Here is a 24,329-nt window from a genome sequence, read left to right as displayed (position 1 = left end):
TCACTCCCACCCAGTTCTATCTTCCACACATTTCTGCTTTGTCTGAATGTCCCCAGTATGTTGTGTACTATGCCTGGTATCCACTAGCACTTTGCTACGTGGATTATAAAGAACAATCCCTCCAACCAACGTGGTGTCATCACCTCCTCCTACCTACTCTAGGGCCTTCATGCCTTACCTATCCTTTCTCTCCTGCACATTCAAATGCTCCCCTCTCCTGACCTGTAAAAGCACTCAAGTTCTACTTAAAAAACTGTTTCTTCATGAGCTCCACAACACTCAGTCCGATTTACTGAGTATCTGCTCTGTGTCTATAGACTGTTTAGAACCTGTTGACCTATACCCACAGAGTCTGGCGTACAGCAGGTGAATTATATTTTAAGTTCTACTTAGCATGGTTTTTATGGTTTTTCTTGTTTTGTTTTTTGTTTTTTTTCTCAGCCACACTCATACCACAGTAGTGACAATGTGAGATCCTTAACTGCTGTACTACCAGGAAACTCATATCATGCTTAAATTTATGTGATTTTCTACATATTCTAACAATCTTTTTTTTTTTTTCTTGGCCATACCCAGAGCATATATAAGTTGCTGGACCAGGAGCTGAATCCAAGCTGCAGCGGTGACCTATGCCATCAATGGCAGATCCTTAACTCACTGCACCAGGCCAAGGATAGAACCCAGGCTGCCACAGAGACAACGCCAGACCTTAACCTGCTGTACCACAGAGGGAACTCCTCATTTTCTTTTAGTTATTTCTTATTTTACCTTCTTAATCTACCTGGACTGTCTCTGGAGAACAACAGTTCCTCTCCAGACTTACATCCCCAAGCCCTTTTACACTCACTAAAACTTCTCAAACCCAACATGTTTAAAGAGAATCAGTTACTGAGCATTCTATCCTGATAAATTAGCATCATCTCTGAAGCTAGAATCTTAGCAACAATCCCGCCCAAGGCTAAAAATGCTACTCTTCCTCATGACCACTGTGGTCTGACAGAGGCATAACCAAAACACAGTTCTTACTTAGAAAGCTTTAATAGAATCTAATGCCTTGTACCTTAATAACAAATGCATTAACAGAAGTGGAGTTCCCATTGTGGCTCAGCTGTAAACAAACCTGACTAGTATCCATGAGGACACAGGTTCAATCCCTCGCCTTGCTCAGTGGGTTAAGGATCCAGGGTTGCTGTGAGCTGTTATTTAGGTCACAGACATGGCTGTGGCTGTGGCCTAGGCCAGCAGCTGCAGCTCCAATTTGATCCCTAGCCTGGGAACTTCCATATGCCATGGGTGTGGCCCAAAAAGCAAAAAAAAAAAAAGGGTGTGTGGGGGGTGGGGATGACCTCTTGAACTTCTGAAAAGGAAAGCCAAGAAAGCCAAAACCGGCCCCAGATTTTCAGCAATACTTTCTGCTCTATCACTAGAGCAGATGTCAAGACTTCCCCACTTGGACAAAACACCTAATAGCCTTAGATCACCCTCTCCACTCTGATCTACAACTCAGAGCCACCCTCCTGTTACTAATTTAGCTCCCAGGATCCTTGATACAGGTAAGGCAGTTCCTTGGAAAGGCACAAGAGCACTGTGGTTGCTGTAGAGAGCAACTATGCACTGGGTTATGGAGAAATAATCCCAAGATACTCTGACAACATCAAGTTCCCAAATCTGCAACTGTGGTGACCCCATCAAGGCAATGCCACCTTGGGACAGCACCTCCACGACCAGTATCACTTGTCTCAGTGAGATACTAAGAAACGTATACAATGAATGGATAAACTAACATGCACTTCCTCAACCTAGTGGTCTCCGCCCAAAGGAAAGGAGTGAACAAAGGCAACGTATGATACCTTCTGTCTCTCCCTCTTCTGAAGATATAAGGATTGTTCCTTTTCCATCTTCAATTTGGACATCTGGTGCTACCATAGCAAACTTTTCTTTCACTATCTACAAGAAAAAAAGTTTCAAAACATTAACATATGGAAGATCATAAAAAAACCTAGACTATTTTTCATAAAGGATCTTTACTTTCCCTTTCCACCAGAAAGGGACCACGTTGTTCTTTAAGGTACCTAAGGGCAAGCAGGAAAGCAGAAGGAATTCACCCAATTATCTCACGCTCACATTCCATCCCCATGTTTGACCAATGATAAAGATCAGGTAAAACTTCCTTCAAAAGGGGACTGAGAACTCCTTGAAAGGCTCTTAGTATTTTGTTTTTCCCAGCAGATTAGACTCTGAGCTAGACATCTGACAGATTTTATCTCAGTGTCTATACCAACCCCACACTGGCAGATGTTTTACAGATGGAATTCTCATCAATCTGATCCTATGCTACATAGTCTTTCAACTCCGAAGTTCCGTCTTTATTTTTGTATTTTTTATTTTGTCTTTTTGCCTTTTCTTGGGCCACTCCCACGACATATGGAGGTTCTCAAGCTAGGGGTCGAATCAGAGCTGTAGCTGCTGGCCACACCAGAGCCACAGCAATGTGGGATCCGAGCCGCATCTGCAACCTACACTATAGCTCACGGCAACGCCGGATCCTTAACCCACTGAGCAAGGCCAGGGATCGAATCCGCAACCTCACGGCTCCTAGTCGGATTCATTAACCACTGCGCCACCACAGGAACTCCCCAAGTTCCATCTTTAAATTCCAAGACAGATCAGGAGTGATGATACTGTTAAATCCTACCTGATCTTAAACACACACACTGGAGAAACTCTCTAAAGGTTCAATTATCCTATGACAGTCCAATTACCCTACCTTTAGCTCAAGAATGAGTAGATACCAACTATAATCATTTCTTTCCTAAGAAAGAAGATGGGGCAACTACCCTCTGCTGGCCAGTATATCAAGTCTTGCTGCTTCTCCATCTAAACATACGCTCCAGTAAACTCGCCCTGTGTAACCAGTCCTAGGAGAAAAGCCATTCATTCCTAAGTTGCCTTTAGAGCCACAAAGGTCTACACCCCCACACCAGGAGGTATGTGAATATGTAACATCAAGACCAACATAATCAGGGAGTTCTCCTCGTGGCGCAGCTGAAATGAATCCGACTAGGAACCATGAGGTTGTGGGTTCAATCCCTGGCCTGGCTCAGTGGGTTAAGGATCCGACATTGCTGTGAGCTGTGGTGTAGGTCACAGACGCGGCTCAGATCCCAAGTGCATGTGGCTGTGGCTGTGGTGTAGGCTGGCAGCTGCAGCTCCGACTGGAACCCCTGGCCTGGGAACCTCCATATGCCTCGGGTGCAGCAAAACAAACAGCAAAACAAGCAAAACAAACAAAAAAAGACAGACATAATCAGAAGAACTAAGTGAAGTGATACTCAAGGTGGGGAGTGGCACCCATATGGGCCATTTTTAAAATGTGCCCTAGGAGTTCCCCTCGTGGCGCAGTGGTTAACGAATCCGACTAGGAACCATGAGGTTTCGGGTTCGGTCCCTGCCCTTGCTCAGTGGGTTAACGATCCGGCGTTGCCGTGAGCTGTGGTGTAGGTTGCAGACACGGCTCGGATCCTGCGTTGCTGTGGCTCTGGCGTAGGCTGGTGGCTACAGCTCCGATTCGACCCCTAGCCTGGGAACCTCCATATGCCACAGGAGCGGGCCGAGAAATAGCAAAAAGAGAAATAGCAAAAATACATACATACATACATACATTACATACATACATACATACATAGTGCCCTAATTTAAACAGCTAGGAGGAACTGAAGGACCAGGCTACAGGATCAGACCATATCCTAACCCTCTACCTCCCTCACTCCAGAGCTCTAAAGTGAATCCAGGTGTGCAAATGACACACATCCTCAGGAACTAACTTAACACACCAGAAGCAGAACCATCACTTGACCATTTAAGGATACCTCTTATTGGCCAAAAATACAGAATTTATATACTATCTGAGAAAGAAGAATTTGCTTGCTAAGATACTATGCCACCTACGAACCACCTGTAGTCCATATTCTAACTAGATACACCTATTCCTTTTTGGGATATGAAACACTTATTCTGGAACCAGAGAAAAAAGCCAGCAGCACCCAGAAGAAGGAGCAACCCAGGATATCAGAGCAACACACCTCAGTAATCGGAGTAATTAACTGCTTATAGTTTGTTACCATAGTAACACTGTAAAAGGCAAACGGGAACTTGTTTTTTTCCTATAAAAAGGAAAATGAGCAGCCTGTGGGAGGGAAACAGGCCTGCACTTACCTTATCCTGCAACGTGAGAACGGTCACTTTGTGGACGTTCAGCCGCACGGTCACCTCTGGCTTGCTGGCACATACGTAACAGTTGGGATTGGGAGGATCCAGTGCACAAGGCACAAGGAGCTTCTTTTTTGGGTTTGGTTGTTTATTCAAAAAAATCTTTGAGGAAAAAAAAAAAAACAAGCAGAAATTAAAAACTCAAGTTAGGATTTTATACACCACATGGCATGCACTTAAATATGGCCTTCCAGAGTTCCCGTCGTGGCACAAATCCGACTAGGAACCATGAGGTTGTGGGTTCGGTCCCTGCCCTTGCTCAGTGGGTTAACGATCCGGTGTTGCCGTGAGCTGTGGTGTAGGTCACAGACGCGGCTCGGATCCCATGTTGCTGTGGCTCTGGCATAGGCTGTGGTTGCAGCTCCGATTCAACCCCTAGCCTGAGAACCTCCATATGCCGCAGGAGCGGCCCAAGAAATAGCAAAAAAAGGCCTTCCGGGCAGCAGAATCAGGTAAGGGTAGTCATGACCTTCTTGAGAGACTGATTTGCCAACCCTCTTCTCAAATGAGGTACCATGTAAATAAGACTGAGCTTACTGAAAAGGAATCTCCTTATACTAGAAGACTAGACAATTCTACAAACTAACTCAGCATGAATCAGGGCCTAACCATACTCATCTCTGGTCTCCTCATTAAATCAGTGTTTGAGTGCTTTCCCAGCAGTTGTTAATTTTAAGCCAACTTCTAACAAGACCGATACACTAATTTTTCTAATTAATGACAATGTTTTCACAGATGTATGGAACAAATGAGCTGCCTTTCAAGTTTTCCATGATTATGACATTAACGTTTATGTAACTAAAGGAAAAAAATAATATATGTCTGGCACTATAAAAACAAAGGCAAATAAAGAAAAATGGCACTGAGGTTACAAATGTCAGGAGAACACTGGAAGCCGATACAAAAACTCTCATCCTCTAGGAGTTCCCGTTGTGGCGCAGTGGTTAACGAATCTGACTAGGAACCATGAGGTTGCGGGTTCGGTCCCTGCCCTCACTCAGTGGGTTGACGATCCAGCGTTGCTGTGAGCTGTGGTGTAGGTTGCAGACACAGCTCGGTTCCAGCGTTGCTGTGGCTCTGGTGTAGGCCGGTGGCTGCAGCTCCGATTGGACCCCTAGCCTGGGAACCTCCACATGCCGAGGTAGCGGCCCAAGAAATAGCAAAAAGACAAAAAAAAGTGAAAAACAATTGCAAAAAGTTAATATAAAGACTCACACAATAAGTTCTTCCAAGAATTCAGTAAAACTAGAAATGTTAGAAGCTAGCTAGCTTCCACTTTAGACAAAAATAAGAGAAGCAAATATGTTTTCCTGTCTATTGTCATTCCCAGGAAGCTTATTTAAACATGTAAGTCACAAGGTAACATGAACAATTACTTTTCCACTGCTTTAAACCAATTTTGTTTTAATTATAAAATTACAAATAGAAACACTCACTGTTCTACACTGGTCTATTTTTCCTGATAAAATCTTCAATCCTTCCAATACTATCAACCCAGCAATCACTGCATTAGTAGTAGCGATAGCAGGAATAATGTTCCCTGCCATTGCTGGAAAAAAAAAAAAAAAAAAGAAAAAAGTTTAGCTGTTAAAAGAAAAAAAAAACCTTAGAATTTTAGATGATACAATTATAGTACAAAACAACTTACATTTGATATCAAATCTGCTCTTCATATTCATACTGAAAATATGCATCCTGAGATTTGCAGCAGAGGTGACAAAATCCATTGCAGAAGGATCATCCTGCCAATAATTTAAACAATTTAACAAGTCTTCTCACAAGTTTTCTAATTTGGCTAGTACTGCTTTCAGAATAGCACTTTCTCACGTTTATAACAAGTCAACCAGAACAAGAGATGGCCTTGAGGGACAGGCCAGTCTGGATGAGAAGCAGGCAGGGGCTCATCAACAGCTCTTGGGATCCTGGTATGTGCTCTGACCAAGAGTCACCAGGAATTCACTTCCGCCTGAACGAATGCACTGGAAACTGAGTACAAACTATACCACCAGTTTCATTCATTGATGATGGCAATCCTTCCCTGGGCCCATCAGTCAACAATCAGAAGGCTGGTTGACAAGCAAAGAACCCAGAGAAGGAAACTAAGGCTGTTTTGAGAAATGTATCATTAAAGGCTCAGAAACACTTGGTTCATTCCTTTTGGCTTTCCTTCTCCAAATTCCCTTCACACACCTACACTCCTATATTTGCTGGGTTTTTTTTTTTTCCCCTCAAATGTGGCAGGACAGTAAGCTTTCCTTTTACCATTCACATTCTTCCTGAGCCTATATCCTAGACTTTCTAATCAAATTTCAGCAAGGTTTCCAGCTCTGAACTCAGAAGAAATTATCCTAAGCCCATAAATCAGAAACACCAAAGTTTAAAAGAAAAAGCAGGAGTTCCTGTTGTGGCTCCATGAGGACGTGGGTTTGACCCCTGGCCTCACTCAGCGGGTTAAGGATCCAGCGTTGCTGTGTGCTGTGGTGTAGGTCGCAGATGTGGCTCAGATCCTGTGTTGCTGTACTATGGCGTAGGCTGGCAGCTGCAGCTGGGATTGGACCCCTAGCCTGGGAACCTCCATGTGCCAAGGTGTGGCTCTAAAAAGACAAAAGACAAAAAAATAAAAAGATAAAAAAATTAAAGAAAAAGCACGGACAGCATGTGAGTTCTTTACATAATTATTTGGCTGACTGTGTAACCAGAGGCAAATCAATTTCCCTGACCCCAAATTCCTTAATCTGTTAAACAGGTAAGGTGGTGGTGGGGATTAAGTAAGACTACTGAGAGGTATCCAACAGTGTCCACGGGGTACTTCTCCCAGGCAAACTGGCTCATCACACTCATTAGGTATAAATTTTACCCACAGGGGATAATGATTCCCAGTTCCAGGTTTTGTTATTTAGACCCTGTATACAGATGAAAGCCTCCCAAACCACTATTATGACAATAAAAATGAAAATGTTTAAGTTACTCACAGCACACAAACTCTAAAGACTGTTTACAAGACCCCTCAAAAATCAAAATTTACCAGCTTCATTGTAGATGTCTGATTTAACCCCAGTTCCAAAATTTGCACACACAAATCTTAGTTTTCTAAAACTCAAACTTTCCACCTTACTTTAAGTCGTATGGCAAATCTTTACAAGCACGTGAACAAGCTTTATCAGATAAATCACTTACAGCCATAGAAAATACTGACTACAAGTAAAATAAGTAAAATTAAGTCAACGAACCTCAAAATATATTTTATAAACTACAAAATACTACTAAATACTGTTTTAACTTATAAGAATAATTACATCCCATTTTTGTATTGAGAGGTCTCTCAGACTTCTAAGAGTTATATTTCATTAGAAAGGCCAAATTATTATTACTTTCAAGGCCAAAGTAGGCCAATGAGCTGTTGGCTCCAAAAGGATATTTTGACTTCTGGTAACAAATTTCTATTACATAAGAAGTTTTCTTAAGACTTTTCTTTAGTCAGAGAAATATTTTACTCCAATAAAATCACATTATTTAAAAAAGTCACATTATTTCTCTTATCAAGTTATAAACGATGAACACATTACTAGAATTTAAAATGAGGTTTTATGGAGTTCCCGCTGTGGTGTAATGGGTTAAAGGGTCCTTTGTTGCCAGCACAGCTCACAGGTGTGCCTCGGGTGTGGCCATAAAAAAAAAAAAGTAATTAATTAAATAAAATGTCTTATGATACTGCTTGAATTCACATATACAAAATTCATAGTTCAATGTACTAATTAGAGATACAAATATCCAAACAAAATCAACACGTCCTCAGAGTTCCTGTTGTGACTCAGGAGGTTAAAAACCTGACAAAGTGTCCATGAGGATGCAGGTTCGATCCCTGGCTTCACTCAATGGGTTAAGGATTTAGTATTGCTGTGGCTGTGGTGTAGGCTGGCAGCTGCAGCCTCGATTCTACCTCCAGCCTGGAAACTTCCATATGCCTCGGGTGTGGCTCTAAAATCAAAGAAAACGAAAACAAAAAAAATCTGGTAGAATAATATACAGTTGATATATAAGTAACTGCCACACATTTTCAAAACAAACCTTGTCCCATATGAGCTCAGCTCCATCCCCCTTTTCTGCTAAATGAACTCTCAAAGTCTCAATGCTCTTTGAAAAAAGACGTGCATAGCTCTTTACATCTAGAACCTGCTGGTCTTTCAGACCTAACTGGGGTTCGTTTTGTTGATCTGATGCATTGGTTTCTTCTCCTAAAGAAAAAAATATTAGAAATTTCACCATTAACATCATTCCTCTACTCTATTTAATGACAATAAGAAAATGAAACAGGAGTTCTCTTGTCACAGCAGGTTAACGATCCAGCATTATCTCTGCAGTGACTCAGATCACTGCTATGGCAAAAAAAGAAAAAAAAAGAAAAAGAAAATCAAATAACCTGAAACAAATTCCATTAATTATCACGAAGATAATCACGTGCACGAGAAAATCACCAAAATTGACATGGGGAAGGTGTGAGACCATCTCAGAACCTCATGGTTTACTAAAGGATTTACTAAAGGATTAAAAAATATAAGTTCCCATCATGGTGCAATTGAAACGAATCTGACTAGGAACCATGAGGTTGTGGTTCCCGAGTTGCTGTGGTACAGGCTGACAGCTTTAGCTCCAATTAGACCCCTAGCCTGGGAATCTCCATCTGCCATCGGTGTGGCCCTGAAAAGACAAAAGACCCCCCCCCCACGCCAAAAAATATATATATATAATATGGAAAAGATAAGAAGCATTATGCCCAGAACAGAGTTAGTATTCAGTAAGTGGAAGCTTTTAAACCAAGACTTGAACTGATCCACAAAGCATCTGTTACTATAGAAAACTGCTCCATATTGGAATTCCTATTGTGGCTCAGCGGCAACAAACCTGACTAGTATCCATGAAGATGCAAGTTTGATCCCTGGCCTCGCTCAGTGGGTTAAGTATCCAGTGTTGTCATGAGCTGTGGTGTAGGTCAAATATGTGGCTCTGACCCTCTGCTGCTGTGGCTGTGGTGTACGCTGGCAGCTGCAGCTCTGATTCAACCTCTATTCTGGGAACTCCATACGCCACACATCCGGCCCTAAAAAGCAAAACAGAAACAAACAAAAAAAACCATTTCATACGGACATCCTAAGTCTCCTGGGACCTTTTAGGGTCCAATATGTTGACCACTACTGTGCAAAAAAAGTCGACACACAAAGTATTGAAAAGAGAGTAGGGTAAGGAAGCAGTCACTATTACAACTTAAAAATTATTGCACTTAAAAATTGTAAATATATTACTGGAGCTCCCGTTGTGGCTCAGTGATTAATGAACCCAACTAGCATCCATAAGGACACGGATCTGATTCCTGGCCTCACTCAGTGGGTTGAGGATTCCGTGTTGCCCTGAGCTGTGGTGTACGTCACAGATGTGGCCCGGATCCAGTGTTGCTGTGGCCTTGGCTCAGGCTGGCGACTACAGCTGATTCGACCCCTAGCCTGGGAACCTCCATATGCCACAGGTGCAGCCTTAAAAAAAATTACATATATCTAAGTATGTTCCTAGGTTATATCTTAAAGATATAATCCTACAAAGATACATATACATTCAGTACTTTATGTCAAGGAAAATATATAACAACTAAGTATTACCTGATAAAGGACTAGTTAAATAATACTGACTGAAAAGAACAAGTCAGAGAATATAAATAGTATGATTCCATCTACGTAAAGTGCATACACACTGCCTACGTGCATGGAGTTATCACCAAGACATTTCCTACAATGTTAATAGTAATTATTTCTCTAGGTGATGAGATTTCCAGTGACCTTCCTGCATCATACTTTTCCAAACTGAGTTTCTTACCACTGTCAGGAAACCACAGGGGTATTTAAAAGGCTTTAAGTGAGAGAATTTCCAATTTAGGTATCCCAAAGATGAAAATGTATTCTTTACCTTGACTTTGCACTTCAGCCCAGTCCAAAGGAACCGGAGGTTTCCTTTTCCTCCATAGTTTGTCCATTGTCAACAGATACCTGATATCATCTTTAAAAAGCTTAAAAAAAAAAAAAATTCCATGAACTTTACATACCTATGCTGATAAAACAAAATTTCACTGTTGATTTTAAACATTACACCATAAAATCTGATTTAAAGGGGAGTGTGGTGAAAAGCTTAAACTAGAGATTCCCTGGTGGCCTAGCAGTTAAGGATTTGGTGTTGTCATCCCTGTGGTTCTGGTGTGGGTTTGGTCCCTGGCCCAGGAACTTCTGCATGCAGCAGGTATGGCCAAAAACAAAACAAAACAACAAAAAAGCTTAAATTTTAGTGTAAAAGGAAATTTTACACACGACCCTTAGATTTCAAACAGTTCAAATGAGAGATGCTGAGGAAAGCAGAGTAAGAGAAATCTGAACTGTGCTGGCCAAGCCTGTCACCCCTCCCTAGTTGTCGTCCCCCACCACCCACCGCCACCGCAAAGCTCCTCAGATCAGTCTGATACACAGTCACATCAATCAAAGGACTAAATAAACACACACACCAATTCCACAAGAACTGAATACAATCATTGAGCCTAGAAGTACCAGATAGCAGTATTTCCAAGTCTGTGGGTACATACCAGTACATACCAGTAAAGCATACACATTTTAGTTTTAAAAAATCAAAAAAAAAAAAAAGATAAAAAATCAAAAATTTTTTTTGGCCATGCCTATGGAATGCAGAAGTTCCCAGGCCAGGAACTGAACTTGCGCCACAACAGGAACCTGAGCCACAGTCACACTGCTGGATCCTTAACGTGATGAGCCACATGGGAACTCCCAAGCATACACATTTTAAAAGTGCTCAAAAAAACAATTTCTTAACCATCTGTGACATCTTTGAAATGTGCTCCCCTCCTAAATAATCTCAAACACACAAAATAACTATTTCAAAAGTAAAAACATAAACATTACCATGTGCAGACTGACAGACTATCTCAAGATAGTCTGCACAGTTCTAAATTAGAATACTATTTAGTGAGAAAAATCATACAGCTCTGAGTACTATGACTTACTTTGTTCTAAGGAATAGGAAGAGAATTGGTAACATCTGAAATGGGTACACAGACAAGTAAATGAGGTGTCCTGTATAATCTGGATAACAAATGTGGCTAAGGACATTTTACAGAGGACCTTCAGTAGTGGCTAAAATGCCTGCCAAGTGATGGAGAATTACCATGGTTCTCCAAAGAACAGCTCCACGGCCTTCTTTTTAAAAAATTTTTTAAATTTTTCATTAAAGTAAATTCATTTACAATGTTGTGCCAATTTCTGCTGTACAGCAAAGTACCATGGCCTTCTTTATTCAATGATTAAATACCAGGAGTCCCTCAGAGTTATGTACTGAACTATCTTCATACTCTTCTTTCTGTAAACCTATGAATCTCAACCACAGCTCTAATTTAAACTACTCTACTTACCTATAGATTCACTTGTTATCTACTATTACGTAGAGGAATCTCAAAATTAATTCTATCACCTCCCCCTACTCCCCACACTTCATGCCCACATCTGTTCCCCCCTGCTCTCTCTGAGAATGGCTCTGCTCACCTGCTGCTCAGCAAGAAACCAAGTATTAGTCTTGGCTCCTCACTCAAAACATACAGTCCTACTGAGTGAGTCTACTTTTCCTCCACACTCCACTGGGAATAGAGATGAGTTGTACTTTAGATTACTCTGGCACTGCACAACTCCAGAAGGTATGGTCCCATTATCAGTTACAAGAGGAAGAGCAGGCCCTACAAGCACTGCATACTCTCTATACCTTACAGTGATCCTATAGACTACCCTTTAATGGATTCCCACTGTCTTGGTATAACATCTTTACCATGACCTAGAGAGCCCTTTCCAATCAAGCTTCATCTTATCCTTCTAGTCCTCTTTGCACTCTCCCCTTTAATGGCAATATTCCAGTTCTTCAAACTGACACTTTCTTTTTTATGCTGCATTGTCATCCCCACTCTTATTCTTTAATGTCTTGTGTTGAAATGTCAACTTCCTCTGGACAGCCTCTTCTGAATCCTCATACCAAGTCTAATAATAATAATGTTTAATAAGAAATGGGACTGGAGTTCCCGTCATGGCGCAGTGGTTAACGAATCCGACTAGGAACCATGAGGTTGCGGGTTCGGTCCCTGCCCTTGCTCAGTGGGTTAACGATCCGGCGTTGCCGTGAGCTGTGGAGTAGGTAGCAGACGCGGCTCGGATCCCGAGTTGCTGTGTCTCTGGCGTGGGCCGGTGGCTACAGCTCCGATTCGACCCCTAGCCCGGGAACCTCCATATGCCGTGGGAGCGGCCCAAAGAAATAGCAAAAAAAGACAAAAAAAAAAGAAAGTCAATCTGTGACATCTGTTGCCACCGAGGAAAGATGAAACACAAGGTGGAGGAAGCAACAGGCCGTTTGCTTAGGACAACCAGACCTATGCATGTCAGAAAGCAGACGTAAGGCAGAGAGAAAATACTATTTGAAGAAAAAGCTACGAGAAGGAAAAACAGCAGGTGGAAGTGTTAGCCTTTACTCACACAGAAGAAAAAGAATTTGTAATGAAGGGGGACATCCTCTGAACAGGTCAATTACATTTACTGGCTTCAAACCGTTAATACATCTTTAAAACCATCTGCTAAGTGAGGGTGGCAAGAGTATATCAGGCAATTTAAGATGCTTAGATTTTAAATCATCTATACTTTAATTTAAAAATAAAAGCTGAGTTGAGAAAGCTTCAAGTACCTATTATGATAAACTTGTAAGGAACAAAAGCAGAAAAAAAAAAGACTTCTAAAATACAGACCTGAAGAACTAGCTGAGCTGTAATTAGGTAGATGTAATTAATCTTATAATATACTTCTCTAAAAATATTGAGCAAATAAAGAGTTCCCTGGCAGCCTAGCAATTAAGGACGCGGCATTGCCACTGCTATGACATGGGTTACCCCTCTGGCCTGGGTTCAATCCCCAGCCCAGGGAATGTTTGCACACGATGGGCATGGACAAAAAACAAATATATAAGCAAATAATACACAAAATGAAGAGGGATCCAGCCAAGAACAGAGGCTTAGGAATTCAAGAGCAATTGAGAACATGTCAATCAAACTGTCAACAGAAGATGTGAGCAGGGAAGGGATATAAGACAAGAAGCAACAGCAACTGTTGAAAGTGAGGGAAGGATAGACAACCAGGAGTATATAATTGAGCTTCTATATTTTACCTTCTGCAAAGATTCTATACTGATTCGTAATGATTTAAAAATCTGTTTATCCCAACTCCATCAATGAATTTATTTACTAAAACACATAAGACATAAAATAAGTGTGATTCAACCATGTACTACTTTAAAACCGAGTAACAAAGTATCTACCCACAATTATAAAGAAAGTAAATCTAACCTTGGTAAAAAGTTTAACTGGATCATATCCAGTTGATTTAGCCCATTCCTTAGTGGAAATACGTTTAATGTCACCATCTTCATTAGATGCTCTGGCTCTGGCTTCAGCTTCCATCGGTTCCCCTATAAAACAAATACCATTCTATTTAACTCAAGTTATAAACTCTCATCTACCTTTGAGGGACAAAAAGACTCACTCATGGAAGTCACCCGCATGTGATCCATTCAGAGTTCAAAGACAAAGAAGTTGTAACATGTTTATCAACATCTTTTTCTACCCGTTTTTTTGTTTTTGTTTTTGTTTTTTTGCTTTTTAGGGCCACACCCATGGCAAATGGGGGTTCCCAGGCTAAGGGCAGAATCAGAGCTACAGCTGCCGGCCTACACCACAGCTCACAGCAATGCTGGATCCTTAACTCACTGAATGAGGCCAGGAATCAAACTCGCATCCTCATGGATACTAATTGGATTCGTTTCCACTGAGCCACGACGGGAACTCCCTCTACCTGTTTCTAAAGGCAATATGTAGAACAGTTCCAAGTATAGATCTATACTCAGATCTGGGAACAACCCCCGGCTCTATTTACTAGATTTGTGCAATTTCTCTGCACCTTGTTTCCTCACAAGTAAAAGAGCACTACCCATTTTAAAAAAACATTTTCTTGGAGTTCCCGTTGTGGCGCAGCAGAAATACATCCGACTAGGAACCACGAGGTTGCAGGTTCGATCCCTGGCCTCACTCAGCGGGTTAAGGATCTGGTGTTGCCATGAGCTGTGGTGTAGGTTACAGATGCAGCTCAGATCCCGTGCTGCTGTGGCTGTGGTGTAGGCCAGCAGCTGTAGCTCTGATTGGACCCCTAGCCTGGGAACCTCCTCCATATGCTGTGGGTGTGGCCCTAAAAAGCAAAAACAAAAAACAAACAAACAAACAAAAAACAACAACAAAAACACCCCACATTTCCGTGAAGTTCCCATCATGGCTCAGCAGGTTAGGAACACAATATAGTGTCCGTGAGCATGTGGGTTTGATCCCTGGTCTTGCTCAGTAGGTTAAAGATGCAGCATTGCTGTAAGCTGTGGCCTAGGCCTCAGCTGTAACTGTGATCCAACCCCTAGCCCAGGAACTTCCATATGCCATAGATGTGGCGACAAAAAGTAGAAAATAAATAAATAATTTTTTAAAATTTTAATTTTATTTAATTTAGTCTTTTTAAGGCCACACCCAAAGCACATGGAAATTCCCAGGCTAAGAGTCCAATCGGAGCTGTAGCTGCCAGTATACACCACAGCCATAGCTCTGAGGGATCTGAGCCATAACTGTGACCTACACCACAGCTCAAGGCAATGCCAGATCCTTAACCCACTGCTCAAGGCCAGGGATCGAACCCTCGTCCTCATGTATACTAACTGGATTCGTTACTACTGAGCCCACGACAGGAACTTCAAAATAAATAAAATTTTACAATAAATAAATAAAAATAAAAACATTGCCTTAAACATGATATAATACATCTTAAGCACATAATATATTATTTAGCATTTAACAATTATTTTCCCTCTCAAACTATCTTATTAAACTAGCAAGATAAAGACAGTACATACTAATAAGAAAATATATCCCAAATACTTTACTCACAGGAAGCTTCAGGGTCAGCTCTGTCAGGAGATACTTCTTGATCAGCATCTTCTTCCCCAAACAACTGGCTATAATTTAAGAGTAATAAATATTTATATACAACAAAATATTCTAAACAAATGTTAACTTTTCCTATTTTCCTCGAAAACAACTAATTCAGAACATCTCAAATCTGGAATAAGGATGTAAAATAAACAATTCATAAATTACACTCTATAACCCTAAAAGTATTAAAGCAATCTGTTTAAAACAGCTTGTTGGGGCTTCCTATCATGGCTCAGCAGAAAGGAACCTGACTAGTATCCATGAGGATGCAGGTTCAATCCCTGACCTCGCTCAGTAGGTTAAGGACCTGGCGTTGCCGTGAGCTGTGGTGTAGGTCACAGACGCAGCTTGGATCCCGCACTGCTGTGGCTGTGGCCAGCAACAACAGCTCTGATATGACCCCCAGCCTGGGAACCTCCATATGCCATGGCTGCAGCCCTAAAAAGACAAAAAAAAAAAAGTTTGTATCCTCATTTCAACCACATCACAGGCCAGGTTAACTTTTAGTAGGCATAAATTCATTTCTGTCAGCTAGGCTCTGCAAATTCCTATTTAAAATCTTTGATTAAGAGACAAGTGAAGAGTTCCCGTTGTGGCGCAGTGGTTAACGAATCCGACTAGGAACCATGAGGTTGAGGTTGCAGGTTCAATCCCTGGCCTTGCTCAGTGGGTTAAGGATTTGGTGTTGCCGTGAGCTTTGGTGTAGGTCGAAGATGAGGCTTGGACTCCAAGCTGCTGTGGCTGTGGTGTAGGCCAGCAACTACAGCTCCGAGGAGACCCCTAGCCTGCCAAGAACCTCCATATACTGTGGGTGCGCAGCCCTCAAAAGCCACCCCCCCAAAAGAAAGAGGTGAGCAGTTTTACATTCCAATGTCGATAACATTTTGCTGCCAGTACAGTGCTTGTGAAGTATACCTGCAGCTAGCTGTTAAACAAATATTGACATACCTATTATGTGTCGGGCACCACATTAGGTGCAGGAAACTCAGCAGTGGAAAAAAAAAGACACTTTTTTCATAGTAGTATGTAGACTCTCACAAAATCATAGAAAAGTATTAAGCTGAAATTCCCTTTTGTTAATCAAGTTATCCTAAAAACTGTTTAATAATTTTCAAAATACATGACTTATAATAAAACTATCTTGAAGAAATCCTTTGTACATTTAAAATCTCAAAGATCCTGATACACCTTACAAGAAAATGGCAATGTATTTCTCATACTGATTATATATATAATACACTATAGGCCTATAAGAGTTCCTATTGATTTATTTACTCTCTAGATTTAATGTTTTGCCAAACTAGCGAGTATAAAATTATATGTGGAGCTCCCACTGTGGCTCAGCAGTAACAAACTCAACTAGTATCCATAAGAATGTGGGTTCGATCCCTAGCCTCACTGAGTGGGTTAAAGATCTGGTGTTGCCATGACTGTGGTGTAGGGCAGCAGCTGCAGCTCTGATTCAACCCATAACCTGGGAACTTCCATATGCCACAGGTTCAGCCTTAAAAAGAAAAAAAAAAGTATGTTACTGTGGTTTTATTCTTAATCTTTCAGGTTAATCATTAAGTTAAACATTATATTCATTTGCTTATTGCCTAATTAGGTTTCCCTTTAAGGAAGAAATGTATTATTTTGTCAGGTTGTCTTTTTCTTACTGATTACAGAAATATATTCAAGATCGTAATTTTAGCTGCTTATGTTGCAGATAATTTTGTGCCATATAATAGTTTATTTGTACATTATTTGTAATGTCTCTTAATGACAAAATATTTGGCAAATTTGAATGTATAAATCCCTTCTTTTATGATTAACACTTTTTTTTGGCCAAGCCCACAGGCATGTGGAAGTTCCCAGGCCAGAGATCAAACCGAAGAAGGTCCTTAACCCACTGTGCCACAAGAAGACTCCACGGTTAGCATTTTTTTGTATCTTGAGAAACTATTCCTTAACCTCGAGGATAAAGATTTTCTAATTGAGAACAATTTGAAGTTTTGCCTTTCACATCTAATTAATCCACTTGGACTTAATTTCTATTGTTTATTTACACATATTGTTTGAAGTAGAGAATGTAATTTTTTTCACATTGATAATGAACTGCCTTCTCTTTTATTTAGTCCATTCTTTCATCAGGCATCTATTATGTAACCTCAGTCATGGTCTGTTTATCTCTGCACTGGTAATTCACTGAATTACTTGCAGCTGATATTAAATCTTGACATCTGTTAGAGCAAGTCACCTCAACTTTTTTCCAGGAATGTTTTGGTTCCACTTAGTCTTTATTCTTCCATATAAATTTTAGAATCAGCTGAAAAAGTTCCAATAAAATTCCCAGTTTTAATTAGAATTGCACTGAATCATATTATACTGAATATACACAAATTAGTATAAATATACTTTCTGCTCCGTCAGCTATGAGGGCACCACAGTAACATGCCTAAGCATTCATATCTTGGTTCCTAATATCACTCTTCAATAAACAGAACCCGGGCTGCTTGGAGAGATGTCTAATTGTAGTGCTAGAGCAGGAAATATACAAGATGAGCCTGGAGCATCCTGAAGTACCAGAAATAAACAACTGCTTCCCCCCAAAATTACACATCAATGGTAACATATTACCATTGATGGAGAGTTCCCAATGGCCCAAGCTGGAAAAAATAAAGTAGCATTAGATTATAACCCAAGCTATAAAATATATACAGGGAGTTCCCTTGTGGCAAAGTGGGCTGAGGACCCGCTGTTGTCACTGCAGCAGCTCAGGTCACTGCTGTGACATAGGTTTGATTCACATGCTGTGTGCATGGTCAAAAAAGGAAAAAATTCAGTATCAACGAGTCCACACTGATAAAAGCAAATGGGTGAGAAGAGACCAGACAATATAGAAAGAGGAAGAAGGAATAATCACAGTTGGAGGAACCAAACACCTTGAGTGACCAAGGCCTACATTAATAGTCATAAATCATGTTGATAACATGTACCCATCATATGATATGATGAAAATGGCACACTACCTCTGTGGTCTTCCTCTCAATAACCCGTAACACCACTGTATTATCATGAGAAAAACATCAGATTCCATTAGCGGGACATCCTATAAAATGCCTGGTCAGTACTCATCAAAAACGAGTCAAGTTCCCATTGCAGCACAGTGGGTTAATGATCCAGCTTGGCTCTGTGGCAGTGCTGGTTTGATCCCTGGCACGGCAAAGTTCCATATGCTGCAGGTGTGGCCAAAAAAGGAGAGAGAAAAACAAGAAAAAAATAAGACTGAGAAACTGTCACGGCCCTCTTAAGAGAGGGCCTAAAAGAGACATGATAACTAATTATAAAAGACACTGGGGGAGTTCCCGTCGTGGCGCAGTGGTTAACGAATCCGACTAAGAACCATGAGGTTGCGGGTTCGGTCCCTGCCCTTGCTCAGTGGGTTGACGATCTGGCGTTGCTGTGAGCTGTGGAGTAGGTTGCAGACGAGGCTCAGATCCTGCGTTGCTGTGGCTCTGGAGTAGGCCGGAGGCTACAGCTCCGATTCGACCCCTAGCCTGGGAACCTCCATATGCCGCAGGAGCAGCCCAAGAAATCGCAAAAAAAAAAAAAAAGACACTGGGTAAATATGTAAATAATGTATCAACATTGGTTCCTTAATTGTTGTGTATCATGGTAACATAATATGGTTACAACAGAGGAAACTGAGCACTGGGATCCCTGCGCTACCTTCTAATTGTTCTGTAAATCTTCAATTGTTCTAAAAAGTGAAGTCTATTAAACTAGGAAAAAAATGCCTGCCAGGAAATAAAGCTTGTAAGTTTATCTCTTGTGAAATTCTGTCATTATACCATTCTATGTGTACTTTTCTAAGTGAGTATATCATACCTTAGTCAAAAAATAAAGAAAGCCAAGGTCTGCTATAGATTTCTAGAAGGTATCTTTTATCAGGTTGATAAAGATCTCTTCCTAATTTACTGAGAATTTTTGTCATGAAAGGGTGTTCACTAAATTTTACCAAATGCTTTTTCTACATCTGTGAAGATTAGTTTCCCTTTAATTTTCTAATAAAGTAAATAAAATTTATAAATTTTATTTTTTGCTTTTTAGGGCCACACCCACAACATATGGAGGTTTCCAGGCTAGGGGTCGAATCCGAGCTACAGCTGCCGCCCTAAGCCACAGCCACAGCAACAAGGGATCTGAGCTGCATCTGCAACGTATACCACAGCTGAAAGCAATGCCGAATTCTAAACCCACTGAGCAAGGCCAGGAATGGAACCTGCAACCTTAGTGGGATTCATTTCCGCTGCACCATGACGGGAACTCCTATAAATTTTTTTATTGTTAAACCATACTTGCATTCCTGGAATAAATGCACCTTGGTCATGGTATACTTTTTGTTTTATACCATTTTAGATTCATATGCTAATGTTTTGTATAGGATTTTTTCATCAACATTTATGAGTAAGAATGTCTCACAATTTTCCTTTTATCTCATAATGAATGGCCTTAACTGAATTTGCTGTCAAAGACATGATAACCCCATAACATGATATACTCCATTTAAAAGAAATTATGTGAATTTTGGAGTTCCCGTCATGGCTCAGCAGTTAACGAATCCGACTAGCATCCATGAGGACGCAGGTTCAATCCCTGGCCTTGCTCCGTGGATTGTTGCCATGAACTGTGGCGTAGGTCGAAGACGCAGCTTAGATCCTGCGTTGCTACGGCTGTGGGGTAGGCCAGCAGCTACAGTTCTGATTCGACCCCTAGCCTGGGAACCTCCATATGCTGTAGGTGTGGCCCTAAAAAGCAAAAAAAAAGCAAAGCAAAGAAAAAAAACACTAAATTCATGTAACATTAGGATGATAAATTCCTAGCAAATTTACTGGAAATCACCTGTAAACGCATGTAGATTTGGCACATTATTCAGAAGAATTTAAACCACTGATTAAGTTTCCCCAAGGGACAGTACGATTTCAGGTTTTTATTTCCTTTAAAGTCAGGAAATTTTAAAGTATTTTAAATGAGTTTACCTAATCATTAAGTTTTTAAATATCCTGGCATAATCTTCTCTTATTATCATCCATTCTTTTCCTTATTATCATTGTAATCTATGCTGAGATTACACTCCCCACTTAGTTATCTATCTTTCCTCTCAACTTGCCAATTTTTATTTTTTGCTCATAACTCTATTATATCCTTCTTTCTAATTTTTTTGCTTACGACGTTGTTCTTTTTCTAACATAAGTTGAAACCTTTGCTCTCTATTAATGTTCACCTTTCTTCATGTGTGTAAGCCTCTCACTTTTCTTCCAACTACCATATTCAATGTATCCTACAAGTTCCACACGTGGTATTTTCAGTATCATTACAAAGTTTTGTGGAGTTTTTTTTGGTCACACCTGTGACATCGAAGTTCCTGGGCCAGAGACTGAAACCAGGCCACAGCAGTAATGATGCCAAGTCCTAAACCATTAAGCTACCAGAAACTCAAAGTACTTTTAACTTCCATTTTTTTTAAACGAGTTGCTTCTCTTACTGGGTCCTTAACTGGTTGTGCCACAAGAAAAACTCCAATGAGTTACTTCTAAGCATGCTTTGCTTTATTTTGCTTTTTAGGGCCGCACCCTCAGCACATGGAAGTTGCCAGGCTAAGGGTCAAATCAGAGAGCTACAGCTGCCAGCCTATGCCACAGCAACTTGGGATTCGAGCCGCATCTGTGACCTATACCACAGCTCATGGAAAGGAGGGACCCCTGACCCACTGAGTGAGGCCAGAGGTCGAACCCACATCCTCATGGATACTACTCAGATTCGTTTCCGCTGAGCCACAACGGGAATTCCTAAGTGTGCTTTTATATTTCCAAATACAGATTTGTATTCATTAGTTACATGCCTGTCTAATCAGACTAAGCTTCATCACAATTACAATTTCCCCAAGGTATTAAAATAAAAATGATCCCACTGTCCATCATCAGTCTTAAAAGTATGCCCAGAAATATATATATATTCTTACTTGAACAAATATTTCGCCCAAACGATGCAATGAATAGGTTCTGAAGGTGTGTTACGAATTGTACAGCCGGGAAAAGTTCTCTGGGTTGGTTTGGGATGACATTCGTAACACTCAGTCACACCCTGCAAAGTCAGGATATGAGAAAAACATTTATCCCATGATGGTACCTAATATTGTAAGGTAATATAATCATAAACATTTTATTCATTCATCTACATACCAACTGTCAAGAAAGTTTAAAAATATAGTGACTCCAAAATCCTTGCTCTGTAGATAAGGAACTATAATTATCATAGTCACAGCTAACGTTCAGCCAGGACTACTCTGACTCCTGGCCCAGAGAACACCATTACAATAAGCCAAATAAAAATTACTACACCTGAGGAGTTCCCATTGTGGCTTGGCAGTAACAAACCCTACTAGTATCCATGAGGACGAAGGTTCAATCCTTGGCCCTGCTCAGTGGGTTAAGGATCCGGTGTTGTTGTGAACTGCGGTATACGTTGCAGATACCATTCAGATTTGGCATTGCTGTGACTGTGGCATAGGCTGTAGCTGTAGCTCCTATTTGACCCCTAGCCTAGGAACTTCCATATGCTGTAGGTGTAGCCCTAAAAAAAAAAATTACTGTACCTGAATATTAAGCACAAGTTTACCTTGATCACACTAACAGATTAGAAAGACAAATAAGTTTTCCAACCAATTACCTCTCAAAGTTGTGAAACCCAATTATTTAAATATTTTGTATAGCTTTATCCTTCTAAGTTCCTCAAGATTAAGTGAACTTAAAAAGTATTAATTTGGAGGGAGTTCCTGTTGTGGCTCAGCAGGAACAAACCTGATTAGTATCTGTGAGTCCACAGGTTCGATCCCCGGCCTCACTCAGTGGGTTAAGGATCCAGCATTGCTGTAACCTGTGGTGCAGGTCACAGACACGACTCAGATCTGGTGTTGCTGTGGCTGTGGCTTAGGTCAGCAGCTGAAGCTCTGATTTGACCCCTAACCTGGGAACTTCCATATGCTCTAAGTGCAGCCCTAGAAAAAAAACAGAAAAAACAACAACATCCACAAAAAACTAACAACAAGAACAACAAAAACAGCATTAATTTAGGAGCAGGAGTAGAATAAACTGGAAGGTTAGGATTAACATATACACACTACTATATATAAAATAAAATAGATAGGAGTTCCCATCGTGGCGCGGTGGTTAATGAATCCAACTAGGAACCATGAGGTTTCGGGTTCGGTCCTTGCCCTTGCTCAGTGGGTTGACGATCCGGCGTTGCCGTGAGCTGTGGTGTAGGTTGCAGACGCGGCTCGGATCCCATGTTGCTGTGGCTCTGGCGTAGGCCGGGGGCTACAGCTCCGATTTGACCCCTAGCCTGGGAACCTCCATATGCCATGGGAGCGGCCCAAGAAATGGCAAAAAGACAAAAAAATAAAAATAAAAAATAAAATAAAATAGATAACCAAGAGGAACTACTGTTAGCATAGGGAACTATACTCAATACTTTGTAATAACCTATAAGTGAAAAGAATCTAAAAAAGATAGATTTATAGTATAAACTGAATCACTGTGCTGTACACTTGAAACTAACACATTGTAAATCAACCATACCTCCATTAGGAGTTCCCGTCGTGGCGCAGTGGTTAACAAATCCGACTAGGAACCATGAGGTTGCGGGTTCGATCCCTGCCCTTGCTCAGTGGGTTAACGATCCAGCGTTGCCATGAGCTGTGGTGTAGGTTGCAGACGTGGCTCGGATCCTGCGTTGCTGTGGCTCTGGCATAGGCCGGGGGGTTACAGCTCCGATCCGACCCCTAGCCTGGGAACCTCCATATGCCGCAGGAGCGGCCCAAGAAATGGCAAAAAGACAAAAAAAACCCAAAAAAACTATACCTCCATTAAAAAAAAATTTCTAGAGCTATCCAGATACATGGAAAAATCCTGCATATTGTCAACCAAATACTCTTCGTTTTGTTGCTAAAGGGTTTTTTCTTTTTCTTTCTTTTTTTAAACTGGGTTTTACTTTCTTCCATTTTAGTTGATTTACAGTGTTCTGTCAATTTCTAACGTACAGCAAAATGACCCAGTTATCCTTTTCTCACGTTATCCTTCATCATGTTCCATCACAAGTGACTGGATATAGTTCTCATAAAGGGTTATTTCTAAAGCTACACTTTAAGGAATCCCAGAAAGAACCTTACAGCACCTGAGACAATTTTCTTTTCTTTTCTTTTTTTTTTGTCTTTTTGACTTTTCTAGGGCAGCTTCCCATGGCATATGGAAGTTCCCAGGCTAAGGGTCCTGTTGGAACTGTAGCCACCGGCCGAAACCAGAGCCACAGCAACTCAGGATCCAAGCCGAGTCTGCGACCAACACCACAGCTCATGGTAACGCCGAACTGAACACAAGCCACACCAGTGACAATGCCAGACCCTTAAACCACTGGAGCCACCAGGAAACATCCTCAATCTCAGTCTTAATACATACTAGTGTCTCAGAATCATGCTAATGAGCAATGTCTTTCTAACAATGCTTAAAGACCCCAACCCTGCAGTCTTGTTTTAATATACACTGCAGCAGATCCAGGGTTTTCTCCATGATGCCATTTCTGGTGTCCTTCCAATACACTCTCTTGGGGCAGCCATATGGCAAGCAGTCATCCCTCTTACACTGATATTTACATGTCTTTGTTGAATGATATAAGCTTCCAAAGAGTAATATTAAACAGTAGAAACAACTGAAGCAGAGCCAGAAGTTTTAACATGGGTAAACCACCAAAAAGCAAAAAAAAAAAACAAAAACAAAAAACCCCACAAATTTAAAGTAGGATTTAATTCCATTTAGTTTCAAAATCTGCAAAATGATTCTTCAAATGTATCTATGTTTAATTTCTTACAAGAAAAAAGATCTGAGCAGTGAATGAATAACAATGCTGAGACTGGAGTTCC

At 40.9% G+C, this 24,329-nt stretch overlaps 1 protein-coding gene across 2 annotated transcripts in view; it reads right to left on the bottom strand.

The window, feature by feature from the left end:
* Positions 1-24,329, bottom strand: part of UBA2 (ubiquitin like modifier activating enzyme 2) — a 38,438-nt gene that overhangs the window by 5,758 nt on the left and 8,351 nt on the right. For both annotated transcript variants that reach the window (XM_047788789.1, XM_047788790.1), the window contains 9 exons: positions 21,375-21,496; positions 15,326-15,393; positions 13,691-13,812; positions 10,225-10,324; positions 8,338-8,504; positions 5,918-6,011; positions 5,706-5,818; positions 4,216-4,371; positions 1,851-1,947 (listed from right to left, as the gene is read on the bottom strand). In XM_047788789.1, the coding sequence (XP_047644745.1) occupies positions 1,851-1,947; positions 4,216-4,371; positions 5,706-5,818; positions 5,918-6,011; positions 8,338-8,504; positions 10,225-10,324; positions 13,691-13,812; positions 15,326-15,393; positions 21,375-21,496 (1,039 nt within the window). The remainder of the gene's footprint in view (positions 1-1,850; positions 1,948-4,215; positions 4,372-5,705; positions 5,819-5,917; positions 6,012-8,337; positions 8,505-10,224; positions 10,325-13,690; positions 13,813-15,325; positions 15,394-21,374; positions 21,497-24,329) is intronic.

Source organism: Phacochoerus africanus, chromosome 8, assembly GCF_016906955.1.
Source record: "Phacochoerus africanus isolate WHEZ1 chromosome 8, ROS_Pafr_v1, whole genome shotgun sequence".
NCBI lineage: Eukaryota > Metazoa > Chordata > Mammalia > Artiodactyla > Suidae > Phacochoerus > Phacochoerus africanus.
The sequence above is the reverse complement of the archived record's forward strand: the minus strand, read 5'-3'. Positions and strand labels throughout refer to the sequence as shown.